Source organism: Lampetra fluviatilis, chromosome 28 (assembly GCF_964198595.1).
Source record: "Lampetra fluviatilis chromosome 28, kcLamFluv1.1, whole genome shotgun sequence".
NCBI classification, from domain to species: Eukaryota; Metazoa; Chordata; class Hyperoartia; order Petromyzontiformes; family Petromyzontidae; genus Lampetra; species Lampetra fluviatilis.
In genome coordinates this window covers 799,889-825,059 of record NC_136302.1, presented here as the reverse complement: position 1 = coordinate 825,059, position 25,171 = coordinate 799,889, and the positions used below count along the sequence as shown (strand labels likewise).

Here is a 25,171-nt window from a genome sequence, read left to right as displayed (position 1 = left end):
ATCGTGCATGCCCTGCGCGTGACTGACCGCTGATCGCACGTGACTGATCGTGCGTGCCCTGCGCGTGACTGACCGCGGCGGCGCAGGCCAGACGGCGCTGCATATCGCCGTGATGAACCAGGACGTGCAGATGGTGCGCGAGCTCCTCTCCTGCGGCGCCGACCTCCACTCCCCGCGAGCCACGGGCTCCTGCTTCACGTCAGCTGACGGCAGCAGCTGCTACTACGGTGAGCGTCCGCGGCGCCTACGAAGTCGAGGCTGGCGGCAGAGCGACAGCCAAAGGAAGGGAGGGTTTGGACAACGCACAAAGATGTGCACTGCGCGTACAAAAGGCACTCAGTATTGTTTGCACTAATGTAAAAACCATCAGCTGTTCCGGAAGAACTGCCTTTGTTGTCTTCTTGTCTTAGGTCACCGATACAGAGATTAGACGACAATGGACTGGTTTCACCATTATTATTATTACGACTCATCAGTTATTAACATGACTCATTATGAGGACGAAACCGCTCTGTCGCATTGCTGTTGTCAGGCGGTCACATTTGCTATATTTTTCTTGTATTGTGACCTAAGACAACAGGATCATAATGTAGTCCTTCGGGAACGACTGATTGTTTTTGTTGTTGCATAATTGCACCGAGACCGAGTGCTTTGTGTACACGTTTCTGGATTTTGTTTTAAAAACTTGCTGTTTCCAGGCCTGCTCAATTGTCCTGTTATTGATTGGGTTTCCTCGGTCATTTACAGATCTCATCTCAGCTTTACCCAGACCACACTGAGCTCATAAGAACCGCTCGTGTGGCCACCGTTTGAGTTTGCGGTTTCGAAATGACCACGTGTTCAGTTCTCTTGAGCTGTTTGCCACAAGTGTGGTTAATTCAGACGTGATTCCTTTCAAAAGGTATCTATTCGGTGTTGATTTGCAGCTTTCGTGACTGCAGGAATCCATACTCTTTGGTTCTTTCGGTAAGTCACGAAAAAAACAAAGAGTATGTATCTATTTGGTGTTTGAACATCTTAACATCTCCTGTTTTATTGGCATAAAAGGTCAAACCTATTCTTATTTTTCATCATTTTGGATACTGCCAAAAAAAGGTCCCCTAGATATCACATCAATGTTTGCTCGCCGTTCTGTCGAGCGTCGCTCCGGGGCAGGGAAAGCGCCGATGCCAGAGGGAGAGCCATGTATTGCCGTGCGGACGCGATCCGACTGATCACATACGAGCGCTGCATGCCTTTAACTGGCCACGGTTTCGCAGCCCTTCATCGTCTACGTGCAGATTTTTCCCATGCTGGGCTTTCCGTGTCGAGTGTTTTTTTTTCCATGAAAGCATTTCGGAGTTGTAGCAATCCCGGGGAGAACCCGCACTTGGGAGGACAGGCGGCTCATCGCATCCCGAGACAGCGGAAATGTCGAATTAGACAGACGTGGGTGAGATACGGCGACGGCTTTGGGGGAGGCGTTCATCCAGCAGCGGATAGACGTGACGACGGTCAGAGCCGTCCCAAAGCTACACGGCGAATCGGGGCGACGGCCCCGGGCCCTGCGCTTTGGGGGAGCCCCCTGTGTTCCAACTGTCATGGTGGCAGATGTAATACTCCCGGTTTAGTTTGAAGGCACAGGGGGGCACACACATACGGTGGGTTTCGCCCCCCGCACCCTCCCCCCATGGACGGCCCTCACCACAAATACGAGCGTAGGAGTGCGGTGAACCCGAGCGAGGTCAAGCGAGGTCCGCGTCCGCCACACGCGATCGCTGGTAACGGGCGCCCGTGGTGTGCGTGGCGACAGGAGAGTTCGTGCTGTCGTTCGCCGTGTGCACGGGCAACGGGGAGATCGTGAGACTCCTCGTCAAGAACGGCGCCACCTTAAAAGCGCAAGACTCGCTGGGTGAGCGCCGCGCACCGCCCGTGAATACGGCTTCCGTCATCCTACATCACACAGATGCTATAGACTAGAATATTTGTTTTATTTGTTATCATTATTATTATCGCTACGACGCTTACTTAATGAGGAAAGCGTCACCTGGAGTCTCAAGATTCTTTATTCAGGAGGGTCCTGCCAGGTTTTCACAGTAGGTGGCGATGTTGCTGCCGCGCGTGATCCCAATTGAGTGAATTGCTCTGAGCATTGGGATTTTTGGCCAATGCCGCTTTAATTGCACACCTGTAGCTATGGTATGAGACCCATGCAGCCCCGAGGGGAGAGCATACAAACTCCACACTGAAAAGGTGCCTGAGACGGGAATCGAACCCAGGAACCTTCCTACTGTGAGGCACAAGTACAGCATGACCACCTGAGCGCCACCCTGCCGCCCAAATGCTCACACACCCACCCATGGACTGAGATAGAGCCGTTACAAAGACAATGATCCCCCCCCCCCCCCCCCCCGTATAGGCTTTACAAACTCTCTGGGGCACATGCTGTTAGCGAGCAGCGCCTATGAGGGGCACGGCACACGAGACGAAACCCTGGGCGCGCGGTGCGTTCCGCGTTGCGAGCAGGGAACTCGGTGCTGCACGTGCTGGTGCAGCACCCCAATGGCGAGATGGTGCGCTCCATGTACGACCTGCTCTCCGAGCTGGTGCAGCCCGACGAGTGGTGCCAGATCGAAAGCCTCGCCAACTCCGAGGGCTACACGCCACTCAAGCTCGCCGTAGCGCTTGGCGACGACGCGGTGATGACCCCTCCCCCCTCCTCCTCCCCTTCTCTCCCCCTGCTCGTCTCCCAGCTACGTGCCTCAGGGCACCTGCCCGTCTCGGATTTGTATGTATGTACCGTATGAATGTTGAACTTCATTCGCGACGTACGTAGCCCACCATGCGAATCGGGAGGTGCGGGTCCCAGGATCGTCGGTCTCCTGCTGTAGGCGGCTGCTGTGCTGGGAATATCTGCAAGCCTTCCCCGGAATGAGCGAGGGGGTGGGTGAGTGGGCGATTGAGCGAGAGGGTGAGTTGGTGAGAGGATGGGTGGGTGAGGAGTGAGTGGTTGAGTGAGAGGGTGAGTGGGTGACAGATAGGTGACCATGTGAGTTGGTGAGTAAGTAGGTGCTTGCTAACAGCACTTGCCCCAAACAGTCTGTTAAGGCTACACCGGGGATCGTTGTCTTGGTTCTCTCATAGTCGATGCAGCCATTAGCAGAGACTCGACGTTTTTGTGCCACACGTTAGCTCTCTCGCCCTTCCATAGCATCATCACAGGACCGTGCATACTGCATTATATCACATTTTATCCTATACTCTATAATCATCCATGCTCTACCCACTGCTGGATGAAGGCCTCCCCAAGCCATTGTCATCCCTCATGGCCCCGCCAGGTGACAATCCTTCTGGCATTTGAACGTTGATCCAATTTTGTCGCCCCATCACCCAATGGGTCGACCTCTCGGGCGAGTTCTCCGCTGTCCGTGGCTGGCGTTCGAACGTAGCAGCACGGCGTGATGCCTGCGAGCGTGGTTCTTAATCAGAATCAAAATATTAATTTATACCGGAGGTGGAATCCGATGAGCTTTACAGGTCTTTTTTCACAGATGTACAGTTGAGGCAGGTCAGAACGTTACAACAACAATACTAAAACACAACAGGCGTGCAAAGTATAGGAAAGGTAAACAAATCACTATAAAAAATAAACGATATATTTGATAAGTTAATACCTCAGAGCGGGCCTTACGTGGTATTTTTCAGAAGCAACCTGGCTACCACAAATGATAATAGCTCAACGACGTGGCCCAATGCATGGGAATGTGATTCTTATGGCGGCACCACGGGGTACCAAATAATACAAAATGGCCGAGGCAATTACATTTTTTATTTCTGGGACACTTTTTTCCAGGGGTGGACTTCACTCCGCGACTGGGGTGCCAATAAATCCGAAATCGGTGCGACTCTGCGATGTCGAAATGCAGCGCGAACGATTGCGCTGAAACCCTGAACGCTCGCGTATGTGTAATGTAGTAACTCGGCGGGAGACGACTTCACGGGTAACACACTCTTTATTTTACCAAACTCGTTCACAGGTGACTAACACCCACTTAGTATCTCGGGTGACTAACACCCACTTCGTTACTCGGGTGACTAACACCCACTTGGTTACCCGGGTGACTAACACCCACTTAGCTACTCGGTGACTAACACCCTCTTAGCTACCCTGGCGATTAACGCCCTCTTAGCTACCCTGGCGACTAACGCCCACTGAGCTATTCTGGCGACTAACGCCCACTGAGCTACTCGGGTGACTAACACCCTCTTAGCTACCCTGGCGACTAACGCCCTCTTAGCTACCCTGGCGACTAACGCCCACTGAGCTATTCTGGCGACTAACGCCCACTGAGCTACTCGGGTGACTAACACCCTCTTAGCTACCCTGGCGACTAACGCCCTCTTAGCTACCCTGGCGACTAACGCCCACTGAGCTATTCTGGCGACTAACGCCCACTGAGCTACTCGGGACACTCCCTGCCCGGGGTGTCCGTCTTGACTGTGGGTCCCCAGCCCGACCCACGTGGGCGTCGGACCCCGGGTCCCACAGTCTCGCCTCCGAGCCACACAGGGCCCCGGTCCCCACAAGGACGGCGGGACTAGGGGTCTCGGGGCACTAGGTCTTCAGCTCCGTCTTCTGGTCTTCAACTGGGTAACTCTCCCCGAGTGCTCTCGCGCGTCCCCCTTTATACCCCACCTGCGGACGTCGCTGCGAGCACCCATCTTATTCGCCCAATCACTGGGCGCTGGCTACGATCCTGTTTTCCCACATCTCAGCGTGCCTCACCACCCACGCCGCGCCGCCCCGTGATCCATCACTGTCACAGTCGGCGCACGTCAACACCACCACTACATCACCCCCTACCACATAGCTCGCAGCCGACCCGGCTGCTATAAAAATATACAAACCCCCCTGTGTGCCCCGTAACACAACACAACAACAAGAACAACAACTAACGTAACAACACAACACAACGCGAACACTACCATCCGCAAGCATCAACCAATGCCACCGCGACAACAGAACAATATATACAATCCGGCGAGTGACAATAGCAATGTGTATGCAGAAAGAAAAATAAATGGAAATTTTTTTTTTTTTCTCTTCTCTCGACTCGTGCAGCGTCCCATTCTTTCCGAGCGTCCCTACAACGGGACATTACCCCGGCAGAGGGGAACACCGGGCGAGCTCGGTGTCGAAAAAAAAAATGTCTTCATGAAAATTGTCGTGCCCTAGCCCGAGTCCGCCTTGCCGGTCCGTCGTACGGCACCAGACGCGGTTGAACGTCCGGTGGTGCCGGCAGTTCAGGAAGACATTGGCCAGGCATCGAGGACCCGTGCGTGCCGCGGGGTTCAGGTTCCCGACGGTCAGCAGCCGTCAAGCCCGAGGCACCTGGGGGTGGGTCAGGTGGAGACACGTGAGGAGCAGCCTGCGACACCTCCCTCCCCAAGTCGACGGTCACATCACACACCCGGTCGTTACGGCACAGAACGGGGTCACACGGTGCCGCATAGGGCTTCAGTCGGGAGGGGTGCACGTACCAACGGCGTTTTTCCCATTTAATCTGTATACTCTGTGGTCGTGCAACCCGCACAATTTCCACCGGTCCCCTCCAAGGTCTCAACAATTTGGGGGACGTAGCCAACGGTGCATGTGGACAATGCAGCCAGGCCTTATCGCCTGGTTTCCAATCATGCGTATGCACCCTCCGCCCATGCAATCCCTCGTTCGCGATTTGCCGAGACCGCGAATTCAACCTCGCCGCCTCCTGCGCTTCAGTCAATTTGGCGATATTAAATTTGATGTGGTCTGCCAATTCTGATTTTGCACGTGGCTGGGAAATCCCCAGTTGGACGTCCATGGCCGGATCGGCCTCCCGCCCATACATAAGAAAAAATGGGGAAAACCCCGTCGCCGCATGAGGGGCCATTCGATAGGCCGCGAGTACCCCCGGCACCTGTAAGTCCCAATCAACCTGATCGTCGCAGACCTGTTGGCACAGCATAGACGTAATCGTCCTGTTCAGACGCTCAACCATCCCGTCAGTCTGCGGGTGGTAGGGGGAAGTACGCACTTTCTTTGTACCCAACAGGTCGCACACCTCGCGCAACAAAACGCTCGAAAAATTCTTTCCTTGATCCGTCAGCAAGCGTTCGGGGGCGCCCTTGTCCAAAACATAACCCTGGACGAAGGCGTCCGCCACCGCTGCAGCCGACTGGTTGGCGAGTGGCCATGCCATGGGCCATCGGGTGAAGTATTCTATGCCAACCAGCAGGAACCTATTTCCCCTCGGTGTAGCAGGAAAGTGCCCCAAGATGTCCAACGCAACCAATTCGTTTGTGCGCGAAACTTGAATGGATTTCAGCGGTGGATTAGCTGCCAATGGTGGCGGTTTTCTTTTGGCGCACCCTACGCATCCCTTAAGAATGTTCGCCACGTCGTTAGCCATCCCCGGCCAATAATAGTCTCGCTGGATTAGGGCGAGCGTTTTGTGAAAACCCAGATGCATGAGCCGTTCATGAGCTGCCAGAACGACCCTACCCCGCATAGCAACAGGCACAACGAGCACGTGACGCCGGGACATGTTGTCCCACTTCATCAAAAGGCCCTGTCTGCACACCCAGGAACCGACCCGCGCATCCCCTACCTCGGGAGCGCCAACTTTTCGACGTAGCGTAAGGAGGGAGCTGTCGGACATTTGGAGACGGCCCCACTCAATGAGGGGCAACGACAACAGCGAATCCCTCCCCGTGGGAGCGTCGACTCCCAATTGCACTTTGGACAAGTTAGCAGAACCGGCACACAACGAGTCCAACCACTCTGTCCCCTCGTCACTTGGAGGATGAGACTCGACAGTGAAATCTGCTTGAGCCCCGAGCCGTTCCTCAACGGGTAGCGGCGCGGCGTGAGCCAGCACCATTCCCTGCGCAATTACGGCCGGCCGCGACCCCGTATTCAGGACCATTTCGAACGGCTCACTGTCCCCTCTCACCATGGTTTGAGCAACCGCTAAGTCGAGGCCCCTTCTGGCCCTGTTAGACGGCCCCAACAGCACCCCCTGTGCCTCCGCACCCACCTCGAGTGGTTTCCTCAACCGAAGGGGTACCAACATTTGCGATCCCGGGGGCACCCGTACAGTCTGAGTTGCCAGCGCCTGCACCGTCGCACAAACCGTGCGTATTTTGGTAGGGCTCGTCAAGAACGCAACCCGCCGACCTGACGGAAGCTCAATGCAGGCCTGATCTATGAGAATTTTGATGGGCATTTTGGACAAAAAGTCCGTACCTAGCAAACAGGGAACGGCCAGCGATGATGATACAAAAATAGGGCCCGCCAATTTGATGTCACCAATGCAAATAGTCGCCCGAATCTGGCCGATGATCCCCAGGGATCCCCCATTCGCCGCATAAAATGGCACGTCTACTGGCAGAAGGGGTCTACTTTGGACGGGAAGAATGTTATAAATAAGGTCCGAAATGATAGTGGCCGACGCACCCGTGTCCACAAGCACCCGGATCTCAACCCCGTCAATAAACCCCGTTACCACGGACGACCCGGCCGACGCAGCCACTATCCTGTGGGCCAATTCGGACCATTCGACTGCTTGCGGGCCGTGTACGGACACCCCTCGCCGAAATGAACCCCCGGCACCCAGCCGCGAACCCCCCACCGCCAAGCGGCGACCCGAATGTGCCGTGTTTGTGGACCGAGCGTGTGAGGTGCCGCGACTTGCCGGGTTTTGTTGGGATGACTTGTGGGCCTGGTCGTCGTCCCGACGTGGTCCTGTGGCGCGCTGACGCGGGGCCCGGCACCCGGCTGCGACGTGACCCCGAAGGCCGCAGTTGTAGCAGACGACGAGGGACGTCGTAGGTTTCGGTTGCTCCAGCTTGCGGGATGAACGTGTGGGCGAACGACCTCCCGTTCTCCACTCCCCCGGACGCGATGCAGCGAAGGCCTGCTCCTGATCCGCAGCTGGCTGAGGTTCGGCGATCGTGGCGGCCAGTGCCGCGTACCCCGCCAATTTGCAGACAACCCCCGGCTTGCGTTTGAGGACCTCGTACGCGTGAATGCTCGTGGCGATCGCCAGGGAGCAGATATCCATTTCGTCCGCCACATTGATGGGGACCCCCAACTCGTGGGCCAACGCCAGCAGCTGCTCCGTCACCATGGCGTCCTTCCCCTCCTTATCCATGCGGGGAAAAGCTGCGTCCGCCAAGGCGAGCAGTGCCGTGCGATAGGCGAGCGTCGTTTCTCCAGCCACCTTCCGCCGATCGTAGAACTGGTGGCGACACGTGGAGGGCGGTCCGAACACCTTCGCCATCAGGTGTAGTGCGGCCTGGAGCGTAGAGCGGGACGACCTTGCAGCAGATGTGAAGGCTGCAAGCGCGTCGTCGTCGAGCATCGCTGGCAACGCACGCAGGGCAGTGGTGTCGGACCACCCCGACATCTCCTGATGAGCGAGGAACCTTCGTTGGAAGGCTCCCCAGTCGCCCCCATCCGCCTTGAACGCCGACAGCGCGGGCAATCTTTGCTGGAGGACCCGATCGTCGTCGACGTCGGAGAGATTTTCCCGCGCTCCGCTGTAGTTGTGTAAAATGTCGGCTCGGTTGTCAGGCGCAAAATGGAGAGCTCCGGCGCGCGCTGATGACGTGGGCTGCGCTGAGCGGAGGTCTCCGGCCACGTGGTGTCCGTGTTTCCCGCCAATCGATGGCGGCCCCTCAAAAACGGCGGCAACTTCCAGACTTTTGGCGCGAAGCGCCTTTTGGCGGGATCCCTCCAACCTCGCTTTCTCCACCAACCCCGCAGCCGTTTTTCCCCTCGCCGGAACGGAGATGTCCGCCAAGACAGCGGCGGCGGCGAGTAGCAACTCCGCCAACCTGGAGTGTGCGTCTTGGAGGCTGGTGTCGGAGGCGAGCGGAGCGTCGGCCATCACCACGAAGTGCTGCATCGGCGGCAACTCCTCGTCCTCTCCTCCCGGGGGCCTGGGGTCCCAACCGTTGGTCCCTATGCTTCCCCCTAAGGATTGCCTAGGGCCAATTGCCCATCATCACTCTTGAGCAGGTCCGGCCTCCCTTCTGCTCTCTACTGGCCTGAGCTAGTACTGCCGGCTATGAGTAGTGGCGATCATGGCCAACCATGCCACTACATTACCCCCCCCCCCCTCCGTAGCACCCAGCCGTCCTGGCTGGCAATAACACCCCAAAATCGTGAAACCCAGAACAATTACGTGCGCCTCAACAAAACACAACAAGAATGACCCAACATAAATACCCCAACCCACCTGTACAAAAATCACACTATTTACAAATGTACAATCAGGCAACCGTGTGCAAAGAAAGCATCCGCACGAATCCGTCGCATCGCCCACCCACGACACGCTCCAAGAATAACAACATTAACAACAAAAACAATGACAACGACCGAACGCGAGTCACAGGCAAGAAGGACCACCAACCGTGGCAGCCCGGCCTAGACAAGGTAAAAATCACACTATTTACAAATGTACAATCAGGCAACCGTGTGCAAAGAAAGCATCCGCACGAATCCGTCACATCGCCCACCCACGACACGCTCCAAGAATAACAACATTAACAACAAAAACAATGACAACGACCGAACGCGAGTCACAGGCAAGAAGGACCACCAACCGTGGCAGCCCGGCCTAGACAAGGTAAGTGTGAAGGTAGGTGCCCGTCGTGGTGCGTGTGAGAGCGTGGGAAGGGTTATGAAAATCTTGGGGCCCTTGAAGGGGTCCGTTTAGCAGGGCCGTCGTACAGCAGTGGGGGTTTCGCAGGGGGAAGAGAAGAGGCCGGCGCCCCCTGGGCAACATCCGGGTCAGCGGCGGAGCCCATGTCGATAGGAGCGGCCGTTGACGATGGCCGTGGGGGGCTCATTCCTTGGACATCTGAGGGCGCAACAACACGACTGCGTTGGGGGTTATGGTCTGTTGAAACGTGACGGACGTGAAAAAGGAATAGCGCTTGCCAACCGCGGGTCTTATGGCGTGGTACCTGGCACATTTTTTTTTACGTAAACCCACCGTTTGAGAGCCAAATCCCTCGCAAGCACATGAATACACACAGACAGACGGATAGACAGACAAAGAATGATGTTTATAGGTAAGATAATACCTCATCAGGAAGAGGAAGTGCAAATAAAATTTTAATGCATTCGTTCAAAACGCTTGATAGTTTCGAATAAGAATTTTAAAAACGTAAATACTATTATTGCTGTCATATCATTTGACAGAATTTTTTATCACACATTTTTTATTAAATACTAAATTTACTACCCGGCTTCGCCCGGGACTTGGATTCACGACACCCATCCCCCTTTGTCTCCCAAGTGGCGATGTTCACACCACACCAGTTACTCGTTTGAGGCTAAGTCGACCTAGGGGGGGCCCAGGACCGGTTCAAATAATCGTCACCGGTGGTGGCCGTGAGCGGGAATCGAATTCGGGTACAAAGATATCAAACAGCCATTTTTGAGCATGGAGGGATAATTTATCATAGAGCACGTACTAAATATACGTCATTCGGCAAGCGTACAATAGCCAATGCGTCATCCATGATTAATTATTCCTCCATGGAATTTTAGTTTTTTGTATCCAGAAAATAGCGTAATGCTTCTTTTCGCCATTGTCCTGCTATGAACCATGAGTGACTGAATTTAACCATTTAGGATCTTTGATTTCATTACAGAGTTCCCTTATGGAAATGCATTTTTTTAACCGCTCACGATTCAGTATATCGTGTGCACGATTTAGTATTTTCCGCGCAAAAAATAATCAATTGTGCACAAAAACTAATCATTCACACAAATAAAATAAATTGCCCAAAAATTGTAGCGCCGTTACCAGGGCGCTGTATGTGTAGCACCGTTGCCAGGGCGCTCTATGTAGTGACTAGCCACCACACTCATTGGCCGATAGGGGGCAGCCGGGTGGTGTTAACCTAAGGTAACCCCTCTGGGTATCTCGTGACCGGAGGTGGAGACCCCAGACCCCCATGGGGTGGGGGCTGGGGGGCTACCGGTTCATTCCGGACCCTCCCAGAACCCTCTGGAAGGTTCGAGAGGGGAGGAGTGGTTAAGGGCAGGGTGAGCCCTAACTTGTGTATAAAAGCCGGTCCTCTCAAAGGGACCGGCAGTGTTCGTCCACTCAAGACCCAAAGACATCTGAAGACTAGCCTAGCACCCTGGACCCTCAACCGAGGCTCTTGTCAGAGCCAGGTTGGAGTGGACCAATGGTGAGACCCGTACACCCTGGCCAGGTCGGGTCAGCCCAGCCTCCCCTCGGATCCTTAGCGGAGGACCCGCAGAGCATCGTCCCGAGTATATCGGGCACGCTAGAAGGGAGGCTGTACCTCCCTTAGGGTAGCGGGTGAAGGAGCTGTACTCCTTCGTGTTACAGTTATTGTTACGTTTATTGAATTAAATGCGTTGCCTCCAGAAGACGTCTCCGCGAAATTTATACCCACAACATAATTGAAATTTAGTTTTTTACATGTTTCTATAAAGGTGCTCCGTACTAGCTCATTTTATTTTTTTAAATACTTTGTATCATATTCTTGGTTCTTTCGGTAAAGTCACGTAGAAAAAATTAACCCGTAAAAACTAAGTTTTTCACTCTAAATCCTTTATATGCGTGGCGGCTAGAGTCCTCTCGTCCTCTGGCTTGAGATGGCTGCCACCTATGGGTCAGATGATTGTCTGTCAGCATTAAGCAATTGGTAATTAAATATTTTTAAAAAATTCCCTAAACAGTGTAAAATTTTGGAAAAAAATTTTCACGAAAATTAATTGTCACGCACAACGAGTCTGTGTGGAAAATGTCAGCTCGATTGGATCACGGGAAGTGGGTTAAAAAACGACCGAAAGATTTGCACGGTCGTAAGCAAGCAAGCAAGCACGCAAGCACGCCAGCAAGCAAGCAAGAAAGCGAACTTAATATAAAGGATTTAAAAACCAAGAATATGAATCCCTGCAGTCACGAAAGCTTTAAATCAAAATTTACTTCGTATCAGTTTGAGTTTGAGTTAATTTAGTAATCATAGTAATCAAATTATCATAGAATAGCTAATCAAGGAATTCATTAATTTAATGCTATCTATTTAAAATATTCAGGCTGGTCATTACTTTCAACTCATATCATAATTAAAATATACAACATTTATTGAATTGAATAATGAAAGTTTATATTACACCAATAAAATCTCAAATATTTTTTTAAACGAATTGACCGCTACAATGGATAAAAATAAAATGTACCAGTGTCTTTTTCATTCGTACGTGCTGGCATATCCTACAAAGAGCAGAAAGGTTTGCCAAGAAGAACTGGTTCAAAAGTGGAATGATTAAAAATAAATCGTACAGATTTGCAAGTTAAAGTTGATCATTGGTTGCAAGAATTAAAGGCGGTTTCCATCACAAGAAAATGATCACTTCTTACGTTTTGGGCTAAACAAACATCAATAGCCGATAAAAAATAAAATGTTCCCGTCAAAATACCTCAGAATTCTGTATCGCAGTCTGATGGACAAGTGACCGATGCTCAGGCTGACGATTCAGCGCCAAGTACTAGCAATTCAGCAACATCAAGAATTGCTACAGCCCAGCTGCATTTGCAGTCACAGATTGACATTCTGAATTCTGATCTGGTCGGCTTGTACGAACGCCAAAAACGTGGAATGCTTACACAGCAACAGTATGTAGAATTGACAGAGAATAGGAAAACCAGTTGAAGAAGAAAAAGGGTAATCAAAAAAGAGCATGAAAGGCAAGAGATGAGAAGAAAAGAAAATGAAATGCTCTAACTAGATGTGTATTTAAATGCTCTGTTTTAAGATAATCCAGACCTACGCACATCTCTGAGCGTCAGGGCCAAGCCTGGTAGGCCTAAAATTGAGGAAGATCAGCCTTCATTACTGGAAGCTGTTGTGGATAATATGGATATTGCTATGCATGGATCGGCATCGCAGGAAAGAAGGCAGAGCGATGTGTAGAGAAGCATAAAGACATTAGATCAGCTGACTGAACAGTTGAAGATGGATTGCTTTACAATCAGTAGAAGTGGGCTCTACCTTCGTCTTTTGCCGAAGCGCAGTTCATCTCTTGAAGGGCAGCGTCATGTGTCAACGGTCCCTGTGAAACTCATTAGACAGAATGATCACTGTACCAAATATATCGACTGTTTGTTTTGTACAGCAACAATTAGGCAATTGGAAGAGTTGGCGTCCATGCTAGGACCGAACGATGTGTGCTTTGTGAGGCAAGACAGCAAAGCTCGTATTCCAACAGGGTTGACTGCTGCTAACAAGCAAAGTTCATTGCGGATGCACGTCGAGTACAGAGTCAGTCTGCCTGGCCATGACTGGGTTGTGGCCGCAGGACACAAGCTAATTCCTTCGGTCTATGCTGGAATCCAAATTCAGTCTAATGGCCCAGGAAACCGAGAAGCTGTTGGTTATTGGGGACCGACCTACATAGCAATCAGATTTGAAAAACACTCGTCATCAACAGCATTCAGCCATAGATTTGATTTCGAAGAATTGCTTATTCTCGAGGAGGTTGACGTCATTTCAAGGAGTGGTATTGATCGATTGGTCGAACCAATTTTAGTGTCGACAGTTGATGGTGGCCCAGACGAGAACCCGAGATACCAAAAAGTGATAAAGGTTACAGTCCACCACTTTCTTCAGCACGATTTAGACGCTATATTCCTTGCTACCAACGCTCCAGGAAGAAGCGCATTTAATAGGGTCGAGGGAAAAATAGTGCCACTCAGTAAGGAACTTACTGATGCTGATTTAGAGAAGAAGAATTTTAAGTTTGCAGGAAACACTCTAGCCGAAATTTGGTCTTAGTTGATTGTCGATCATTTTCCGACAGTGGCTGAAGACATCGAGCCAACACAGTCTGAGCTCCAGGAACAAAACCTCTTGTCCAGAGATCAGAAATGGTACGACGTCCACGTACGAACAAGCCAACACTTGACACAGATTGTAAAATACACTGACAACAAGTGCTGTTTGAAACCAAGAAGCTCCTATTTTAGTGTGGTAATAGACATATTTCTTCCTCCTTTAAAAGTTGTTCAAACAAGTGTAGTAACGCTTATGACTCGTTCACACCGGAGTTGGAGGCACACTTGTTTATTTAACACCACACGTTGTGACATACACACTGAGGGGGTATCGGCCCCCTCACCCGTCTATCTGAGGACACACCTCTAGGCTAACCCTAGCCTGCCTCTGAGTCCTCCTCTAATGGGCTAGGGGAGGCTATCTTGGCCCGACACTGGTCAGTCGGGCCCGGTACCCAGAGTCCAGACCAGCACGGGCTCTGGCTCTGGTACCACACCACTGGCTCGAGCCTGCGCGGTCCTGATAAGGACGGCGTGCCAGGGGGAGACCAGGGCTCTATCTAGGACGTCTTCCGTCTTCTCTTCTTAGCTAACACAACACTGCCGAGCCCTTCGATACATTCCCCTTTTATACCCAACCCCTCCCTGAGGGGTGGGGCCCCGGGGGATCATAATGACCGAATCGACCCCCCAGGGTGTCTGGCGCGGACGTCGCAGAGGGCCCCTGCTCGTGCACACATGTAGCCCCGCCTACTGTGTTTGTTTACCATAGGCTGCCATGCATAACGGGCTCTCTCTCTAACACCCCTACATCACTCCCCCCCGCATAGCATGCAGCCGTCCCGGCTGCCAACATACAAAAATTTGACAATAAAGGTGCCTTCACCCCCTGACCGCGCGTGTGCCTCACTATTTTTGAACAATAACAGGAACCAGAACAAGAACGCAACAGCAAGATGAGAAAACAACCCGTCGCACCCCCCCCCGAATAAATACGAATTCCGTAAAAAAAAAAACAGCCTATATACAATCAGCAGGGAACCCACCACGCACACACAACACACGGTGAAGCCAACATATGTACATCCGAGGAGTGGGGAACACACCACCCACACAACATCCAATGAACACAACAGCTATGTACACCTTTTCCGGCCTCACAACAGTTTGCGCATTTTAGCGCGCGTCCTTGCAGCGGGCCCCTCACACGGGGTAACCGCGCGTGGCGGACCATCAGGTGGCAATTGTCCGTCTTGGGGTGAGCATTCATCCGACTCCGCGTGACCCTCGGTATCCGCAGGAGGGGTGATTGGGCGTGAGCCCGTCACTCCTGATGCACCTGAAGGTGGCACAGCCGGCAAGGCATTAGGTGAGAGCGACGGAGACGGACCCAGCGAGTCGGCCGACCCCCCACATGCTTGGCCACGCGCGTGTGAAGTGTGATTGTGTACCGCAGAGAAGGGTTTTAACCTAGAGGGGTGCACGAACCATCGCCGCTTCCCCCACTTGATGCGCACGCACTGCGGTCGTAACACCTCCACCACTTCCACAGGGCCCCGCCACGGCCGCACCAGTTTAGAGGAGGTTGCCAGTGGCACCTGGGGGCAGTGCAGCCATGCCTTGTCCCCCGGCTTCCACTGCAGCATGTGCGCTCGACTCAATCTGAGGCGCTCATTCGCCTTCTGACGGAGGTCAGAGTTTTGCATTGCAGCATCCCGTGCCTCGGTCAATTTGTCCAGATTAAATTTAACGTGGTCAGCCAGATTAGTTTTTCCCTGCGGCACGGGGATCTGCAACTGGGCACGAACAGGCGGGTCTGGTTCTCGGCCGTACATGAGGTAAAAGGGAGAAAACCCCGTAGCTGCATGGGGTGCCATCCGGTACGCCGCCAAGACCCCCTGAATTTGTAGGTCCCAATCCGTTTGCGAGTCCGAAACTTGTTGTGATAACATGGACGTGATGGTGCGATGCAACCGTTCGACCATCCCGTCAGTTTATGGGTGATATGGGGAGGTCCGAATTTTCTTTGTGCCCAGGAGATCACAGACTTGTCTGAGTAGTTTACCGGAAAAATTTCTGCCCTGGTCGGTCAGCAGCCTCTCCGGAGCACCTTTGTCCAGGACATAACCCTGAACAAAGGCCTCCACGATGGCTGCTGCCGACTGGTTGGCCAGAGGCCAGGCCATAGGCCAGCGTGTAAAATACTCGACACCAGTCAACAAATATCTATTCCCCCTGGGGGTGGCGGGGAATGGTCCCAAAATGTCCAGAGCGACCAGCTCGTTTATCCTGGACACTTTGATCGATTGCAAGGGCGGGTTAGACTCCCGTGCCGGCGGTTTGCGTTGTGCACATCGAGGGCATGATCCCAACAAATCCCCAACATCCCTCGTCATGCCAGGCCAATAAAAATCAAGTTGCAGCAAGGCGAGAGTCTTTTGGGTCCCCAGGTGTAGGAGGCGCTCATGAGCGGCCCATACCACCCTGCCCCGCAACCCAGTAGGGACCACCAGCCGATGTCGACGCGACTTCCCGTCCCAATGCATCAGCAGGCCTTGGCACATTTCCCATGCGTCGGAACCACCTCTTTTTCCCCCCGCCGCACCGCCAACGCGACGTCGCCACCCGAGGAGGGACACATCCTCCATCTGGAGGCGCCCCCAGTCAATGACGGGCAACCCCAACAGGGAATCTTTGCCCTGTTGTTCGATCGAATTAGTAACTACTGTATCGTCGTCGTTGGCGGCCGCCAAGACAGGAACCGATGTGTCCCCTGGAGGTCTGCAACGTCCAGACCCCAGGAGGCATGCACACTCGGAGGTGGTTGGCAAGCGCGACAGAGCGTCCGCGTTGGTGTGGCGAACGCCCTTACGGTATGTGGTTTGGAAATCGTAATCCTGGAGGACCTCCAACCATCGGGACAATTGTCCCGATGGCTGTTGAACCCTCAGGGCGTACTGCAGTGCCGCATGATCTGTGCGGACGGTGAAATGCCGACCGTACAGATATGGGCGATACTGTTGGATGAAATGGACAATTGCCAACAGTTCCCTACGGGTGACACAATATCGTTGCTCCGCTGGAGACAACACCCGACTGCCGTACGCAACCACACGTTCCACGCCGTCAACCACCTGGGAGAGCACGCCCCCAATACCCGTGTTGCTCGCATCGGTGTCGAGCAAGAATGGTTTTGAAAAATCAGGGTAAATCAGGGGAGGAGCGTTTACCAAAGCGTCCCGAAGGGAGCAAAAAGCAGCTTCCTCCTCCTGACCCCAGCAGAACCGAACCCCTTTTGATGTTAAAGCGTGTAGGGGTTTTGCTATAGTCGCAAAATTAGCGACGAAGCGTCTATAATACGACGCAAACCCAATAAAACTCCTAACCTCTCCCACTGAGGTGGGAGTCGGCCAGGAGCTTACACACTGCGTTTTGGCGGGATCGGTAGAAATACCTGAGCGTCCCACGATGTGCCCCAAATAACGCACTGACTCGCGTAACAAATGGCATTTTTGGGGCTTAAATTTCAAATTAGCAGCCCGCATCTTTAGGAAAACCGCCCGCAACCTCTGGAGATGTTCATCAAAAGTTTTGCCAAAGACAATAACGTCATCCAAATAAATCAGGCACGACTCCCATTGCAATCCAGCCAAAACCAATTCCATCAACCGCTGGAAAGTTGCCGGCGCTGAGTGTAAGCCCATCGGCAACCGGTTGAATTGAAACAGGCCGTGCGGAGTACGGAAAGCAGTTTTAGGCTTTGAATCATCGTCCAGAGGAAGCTGCCAGAATCCCGAAAGTAAGTCCAATGTGGAGAAGAATCGCGCTCCCGCCAAGGCGTCAAGCGATTCGTCCATCCGTGGGAGCGGGTATGCGTCGGCAACCGTAATTTTATTAAGGCGCCGAAAGTCAACGCAAAACCGCAACGAACCGTCCTGCTTCTTAACCAGGACGATCGGCGCTCCCCAAGGGCTGTTGGAGGGAGAAATGATGTCGGCGGCTAGCATGTCATCAACAGCCGATTTGACATGGTCCTTTTCGGCGGGACTCAACCGAAAAGGATTCTGGCGTATTGGCGCGCTGTCACCCGTATCAATATGGTGACGCAGCAGATTAGTGCAGCCCAAATCGTATTTATCCCGACTGAAAACGTCGGAAAATTCCCTTAGTAGTGTCTTAAGACGTTGACGCTCTAAATTTGACAGGTCCGTCGATCCCGCACAAAGCGCCTCGAGCCACCCTTCATCGCTGTCCGAATGTGGTCGCGGTGCAGGGACAGCGCCGACATGACTCGCGACGGGTTCCTCACAGGGCACCGGCGTTGCGTGAGCAAGCACGGTCCCCTGTGGGACCACCACCGTCTGCGAGCCCACATTGAGGACCGCGATGAAGGGTTCTCCTTCCCCTCTCACTATGGTCTGGGCCGGGAGTAAATCAGGTCCACTGACCCCGGCCCTAGACGGTCCCAACAGAACCCCTTGAGCCCCAATGCCCTTAGCGAAGGGCCGCCGAAGTTTCAAAGGAATCAACATTTGCGCCCCCGGAGGAACGCGCACCGTTCTATCTACGAACGCCGGCACCGTCGCGAACGCCGTCCGGCTCGTAGCGGGGGATGGCAGAAACGCCATGCGTCGGCCCGATGGGAGCTCAATGCATCCCTGGTCGATTAATATCCTAATCGGCATTTTGGCCAGGAAGTCTGTCCCCAGCAGGCACGGAACCGCCAGCGAGGAGGAAACAAAAATCGGCCCAGACAATTTAATATCCCCGACACAAATTTGGGCACGAATTTGTCCGATGATGCCAAGTGAACCCCCGTTAGCAGCAAAGAATGGCACGTTAACAGGCATCAAAGGACGGCTTTGGGCAGGGAGAATGTTATAAATCAACTCCGAAATAATGGTTGCCGATGCTCCTGTATCGACCAGGATGCGCACCTCGACCCCATCGATGTGGCCCACAACGGCCGACGACCCTGACGACGCGGCTACAACCCGATGGGCCAACACGGACCACTGGCTGGGTTCAATCTGAGTACCCAGAGCGGTGCGTGTTGGTGCCATGGTACGCGATATTGGCCCCCCCTTCGCTGCGGTGTTTGAGTGTGTGACGGGCGTGTGCGTGGGCCAAGCATGAGGGGTGCCGCGACTCGCCGGATTATGATGGTGGAGCTTGTGACGAGGGCCGGCGTCCCGTTGAGGTGTCGTCCTGCGCTGCCCAGGAGAGCGGCACCCCGAGGCGACGTGGCCCCGGATGCCGCAGTTGTAACAGCGTGGAAGCGCTGGTGACGACGATGGATGTTGTAGACGGCTTGAACCGGCCCGGTCCTCCCGTACTCCCGCTCCATGCTGCCGTTGATGGTCGATGGCGCAAACCTCTTCCGCCGGGAGGGTGGCTGCAGCGACGGCACGCCCGCTCGCCGCCTTGCTGGCCTTCCGTCGTTGAGAGGACAGGTTTGCGTGGAGAAGACGGGCCGCTTGGAGGGAGCACATCTCTGCATCGTCCTGTGCGACAATGACGATGTCTAAGTCGTCCGCCAGCAAAAGTATCTTCTCTGTCACCATGGCGTCGACACCCTCGTCATCCATTCGTGGAAAGGCCTCCTTCGCCAGTGCCAGGAGGCTTGTGCGGTACGCCAGGGGCGACTCCTTCGTCCCCCGCTGGCGATCGTAAAAGAGTTGGCGACAGTCCGATGGTGGACCATATACCGCCGACAGCACCTGCATCGCCTTCCGCAGCGTGGAGCGCCTCTCCTTCGAAGCCGATGTTAGAGTGGCGAGGGCGTCGCTGTCGAGAAGTGCTGGCAGCGCGCGGAGAGCCTCGGCGTCTGTCCACTGTGCCATCTCCTGGTGAGCGAGGAAGCGCCGCTGGAAGCCGCCCCAGTCGCCATCCTCGCCCACAAATTCCTTGAGTGGAGGTAGCCGCTGATGTAAGGCAGCGGCTGCAGAGGAAGAACGCACTCCCTCGTCTGCCTCACTCAAGTCAGCGTCGGCACGAACCAGCGATGGCATCGCCGGTCGCACCCGTGGTGACGTTCCGCCCGTTGGTGGTGACGCGGCAGGTACTGTACTCCCGCCGTTGGACGCGATGCTTAGAGCGGCCACGCCCTCAACAGCAGCTGCGGCGATGGCGGGAGTTTCAAAATGTTGCTCCGTGGAAATGGCGGGAAGGCGCTGTGATCGTCGGCTGCCGTTGCCCCGTGGCGGTCCCGCAGCCCCCAGCTGCGTGATGGTGTCGAGCATGGCGGCTGCGGCGTACAGCAGCTCGGTCAGCTTCGCGTGCGCCTCCCTCAGCCCCTCCATCGACGGCTCCCCTTCCTCCAGCTGCTGTGGCGTGGATGCGCCCAGCCCCGGCTGGTCGATGGCATCTTCAGCCGTCTCGGGCCCTCCGACTGCAGTGGTGTCTTCTGCCTCTGGTACCCCGACTCGAGTCGTCCGGCGTGTATCCATGTTCGTACTTTGTTTCACTTCTGACGCCAGATGTAGTAACGCTTATGACTCGTTCACACCGGAGTTGGAGGCACACTTGTTTATTTAACACCACACGTTGTGACATACACACTGAGGGGGTATCGGCCCCCTCACCCGTCTATCTGAGGACACACCTCTAGGCTAACCCTAGCCTGCCTCTGAGTCCTCCTCTAATGGGCTAGGGGAGGCTATCTTGGCCCGACACTGGTCAGTCGGGCCCGGTACCCAGAGTCCAGACCAGCACGGGCTCTGGCTCTGGTACCACACCACTGGCTCGAGCCTGCGCGGTCCTGATAAGGACGGCGTGCCAGGGGGAGACCAGGGCTCTATCTAGGACGTCTTCCGTCTTCTCTTCTTAGCTAACACAACACTGCCGAGCCCTTCGATACATTCCCCTTTTATACCCAACCCCTCCCTGAGGGGTGGGGCCCCGGGGGATCATAATGACCGAATCGACCCCCCAGGGTGTCTGGCGCGGACGTCGCAGAGGGCCCCTGCTCGTGCACACATGTAGCCCCGCCTACTGTGTTTGTTTACCATAGGCTGCCATGCATAACGGGCTCTCTCTCTAACACCCCTACACAAGCAAAGGTCTTAAAATTCCAGAACGGACACCAGACGGAGCATCTCATAGATTCCCATCTCTGTTTGCAGCACAAAGTTTGAAAGAGGATGAGATCCTTCCTCGCTCTTCAAATCCTTATTGGTCGATTCCATATGACTTGTACTGTCCGTCAATACAATCCGTGCTTAGCGATAGGATTTACAAAAAATGGCACACATTGCGTCGTTCGTCATGCTGCGCAACCACTCTGTAACACACAAGCAGGAATCAGTTATTATTCTGCCCAAACGCATCAGGCCACAGAGAGTCGCTGCACGTCGGCAACGTGAACTAATGGTTGTGAAGTACCGTTGATGACTCTTGGACACCGTTGGTGAGGCACACGTATTTATTCCGTACAAGTAGTCACAACTGTGGACATACAATACTAGAGGGGGTATCGGCCCCCTCACCCGGCTAGCTGGGAATACACTGCTAGCTATCTCTGACCTACCTCCTAGTCCTCCACTAACGGGCTAGGGGAGGCTGTCTGGCCCGACACTGGTAAGTCGGGCTACGGTACCCGGAGTCCCAGAGCACTAGCTCTGGTTCTCGGGACCACGCCGCTGGCTCGGTCCTGCGCGGCCCTGACAAGGGCGGCGTCCCAGGGGAGTCCAGGGCTCTAGCTAGACGATCTTCGGTCTTCACTGGTTTAGCTTTAACATTCTGCCCCGAGCCCTCTGACACATCCCCCTTTATACTCCACCCCCGCTGAGGGGTGGGGCCCCGGGCTGCCTGGTGCGGACGTCGTTGAGAGCACCCCCCCCCCGTGCACTCACGTAGCCCCGCCCACTGTGTTTGTTTCCCATAAGCTGCCATGCATAACGGCTCTCTCTCTAACACCCCTACAGTTGTAATCGCGAACGAAGAAAATGGAGAGAGTGCAGATTGGATAGACGAAGAAGAGCTTCATCTGAATGGAATATCCATTCCACAGGATGAAGAGATTCATGATCTCCCTATTTATTCCATGAAGGAGCATTTTGCTTCTCCATGGGAGAATGGAGAAGCATACATTTTGTACATTTTTTAAATGATTGTTATTTAACATTTTGATTCCAATGATTCTACCAGGGCTTTTCATTCTGTGGAATGAAAATGTGATTGTTATAATTTTACTCTCCATTTAACTTCGTTCTACTACAAAGTTTCAAGTATTTTTTTTAAGTTATTACTTTTAATATTTGATAATTATAAGATAATTTCAATATAATATTCTGAACATCTGCAGTTTTAGTTTTCAAGTGAATTTTATGCTAAATATATATCCACTTTAAGATGTTTTCTTGTTCATGTTTTTGTTTTTTGTTTGTTGCGGTTGCACCCGATTCAAGAGCTAAATGGCTCACAGGGCTATACCTAATAAATGAACTTGAACATCAGAGTGCAGCGCCACATTAAATACGCACTATAATGACAATAGTTAAAAGTTATTTGAAGCATGTTTTATTTTCAAAATGGAAATATGGTTTGGGGGGGGGGGCAGAGCTTTGTGACGTCATATTTGAGGGGGATCTGACTTTTTGTGACGCCGTGTGATGAGGTGGGGAGGGGGGGTCACAAATCGGCCAAAATCGCGACGTCATTTATGCACAAACCATTATGCGAGAGTCGGGGTACTATAGCACCCTGGGGTACCGCCATAAGGTTCATTTATAGCAGCCAGCACAATCCAAATAAAAAGACGGTCGCTGAGCAGAGGGCCTGAACGCCGAACTGCCGGCAACAAACAGCACGGTCAGAGTTGTACGAGAAGGCAGTACACGCGTCTCATGAATTAAGCGGAGGTTTTTATGAGAGAGGTGGAGGGAGAGGAATTACAGTGGGAGCCAGACCTGCGGGTGTGATTGGGCGTTGGAAGCTGCTTGACTTTAGTGTTTTTCTTACTTTTCCTATACTTTGCACTCCTATCGTGTTTTGTACTGTGTGCCCCTACCAGACATCTGTGAAAAAAGAGCTTCATAGCTCATCGGATTTCTCCTGCTGTATAAATACTGACTCTGACTCTGTAGCATCACATTCTCCGTCCACTCTTGTTGACACGATTCTTGTGAACTTTCCCGCGTCCGACCGGCGTGCTTCACCGGCACGCTTGACTGACGCAGATGTTCAGCTACCTGGTGGAGAGAAGGAAAAAGGTGTACTGGACCATGGGTACCATCTCCTACACCGTGTACGACCTGCGCGAGATCGACACATGGGGAGACCAGCGCTCAGTCCTCGACATAATCACCTCCAGCTCTAAGAAGAAGGTTCGCAAACAGCCAGTAGAGGTCATCCATATACCCCCTCCACTACCCAGGAGAGGTCATCTATAGACCCCCTCCACTACCCAGGAGAGGTCATCCAGAGCCACCCCCTCCACTACCCAGGAGATGCGTCACGCTACGTTCTGTGATGAGAACTGACGTCGCCGCAGTAGTTCATGTTTTTTGCACTTTAAAATCTAGATTGAAAACTCATTTCTTTAGAATAGATTTTTTTGTGTCAAGTTGGCACGGTTGGCTTCATACGGTGCCAAAGAAGTTCAACATACATACATACAGCATGCTTTCTTCTGTAGTGCCGGAGATGTGAAAAGCGCAATCATCTTTTGTTTAAAACGTCGCTTCGTCGCAGGTGCAGAGTATGATCGACCTGCGGCCCGTGAAGGACCTGCTCAACCACAAGTGGAACTCCTTTGGCTTCAACTACTTCCTCGTCTGGATGTTCTCCTACGTCTTCTATGTCATGGTGTTCACCATCTGCTGCCTCTACCGACCCTTGAAGCTCATCCCACCAGAGTTGTCTGACAACATCACCATCATGGTCCTCAAGGAGATCCATGTGAGTCTCCGCGAGCACAGCCTGCGCCGACATCTCCGCCGATTCTTTGCCCCTCTCTTTAGACGAACGAAGAACGCAGGCGCCCCGGCGATGTAACACGAGCGCGTGCCGCTGAAGGTAAACGTATCGAGGGGGAAAACGAGCGTCTCCTGAGAATCAATTGCTTGTGCAGAAGAGCGCCTGTGTAGAGGATGGTGACACAGCCAAGGCAGGGAGTTGTAGACCCTTCATGAAACCCACAAATCAAACTTTGCTTCTACAGTAGACTCGCTTATCCGCACTAATGACGGTGAGGGTGCCAGCGGATAATTCGAAATCGTGGATAATCCCAAAATATCCATTTTCCTCGGACTTCTATGCCAAAAGCCACTCATATAGGTGTAAATTATGTTTAAGTTTCTCTGCCATTGCACAGTTTCATAAATTAAAACTCATAAAATATATGATCGCATAAATCACTCAAAATTAAGCAAAAAATAAGCGCAACTGACGATTTTGATTGTTATTCTTTAGATTTAGAACAAATACTTATGATCGACCGATCTATGCGCGTGCTCGGTGATAATAACACTTTCCTGCTCCTGCTCAGCAGGAGACTCGGCCCACGAAGTGGATGATAGCAGAGCCACACCAATCAACATCAATCAAACTCCACCGCACTGTTGCAAAGATATGCAACTCCTGTACTGTAGAGGCGATCTCACATGGATTTCAGATTAACCAGAGCAACATATTTAGTTGGTTTCAGCACGTGACCTGTAATAAACATTTCCAAGAATAACAATCTATAACTGTTTTAGATTAATTTGATCTTAAGGGAAAATCCAGGTGTGCAGTTAATCCGCAAATCGGATAAACCGCACGTAGATAATCGAGAGTCTATTGTATATTTTTTTCTAGTGAAGCAAATGCTACAACAAACGTGACAAGCCAGTCGCCCAAGGGAGCCCGCATTATGCCCTTTAATTTACAGGCCACTATTTCTAGGCTCTATTTTGAGCAGCAGATTTGTGCAGGAAATTACCACGTGCACGTTAAACAAAAACAATGTTGACTTTTCTTCAGCAGGCATGAACGATCCACCGCTGGATGAAGGCAAAGCTACAGCGCCATCTCCCACTGTCTCAAGGACGAAAGATCCAACATTGGTTGATATCGCCGCTCCATCTCCGTAGTCGATGTGCTCCCTGGCGTGTTCCCTCGTTTTGCTACCAGAGAGGACGGCATGGCTAAATCCATTAATGCGCTCGTCTTCAATGCCAAACGGCACTGAACTCCGGCGTCTGTGAATTATGACTGCACAGCCCCCATGGCCCACGTGACGTCCGGAGGCCTTCATCCAGCGGTGGCAGCGACAACGCACCGTGTGTGGACGCCCCAATGTCAACTGCACGCCATACCAAACACAGTTCGGTACGGCACAGTCT

At 52.9% G+C, this 25,171-nt stretch overlaps 1 protein-coding gene across 1 annotated transcript in view; it reads left to right on the top strand.

Annotated features, from left to right (window-relative positions):
* LOC144942677 (transient receptor potential cation channel subfamily V member 6-like) overlaps window positions 1–25,171 on the top strand; it is a 37,612-nt gene that overhangs the window by 5,888 nt on the left and 6,553 nt on the right. Inside the window, exons 4-8 of the mRNA XM_078869482.1 lie at window positions 87–227; window positions 1,793–1,891; window positions 2,506–2,678; window positions 23,024–23,170; window positions 23,538–23,744. Of these exons, the coding sequence (XP_078725608.1) occupies window positions 87–227; window positions 1,793–1,891; window positions 2,506–2,678; window positions 23,024–23,170; window positions 23,538–23,744 (767 nt within the window). The remainder of the gene's footprint in view (window positions 1–86; window positions 228–1,792; window positions 1,892–2,505; window positions 2,679–23,023; window positions 23,171–23,537; window positions 23,745–25,171) is intronic.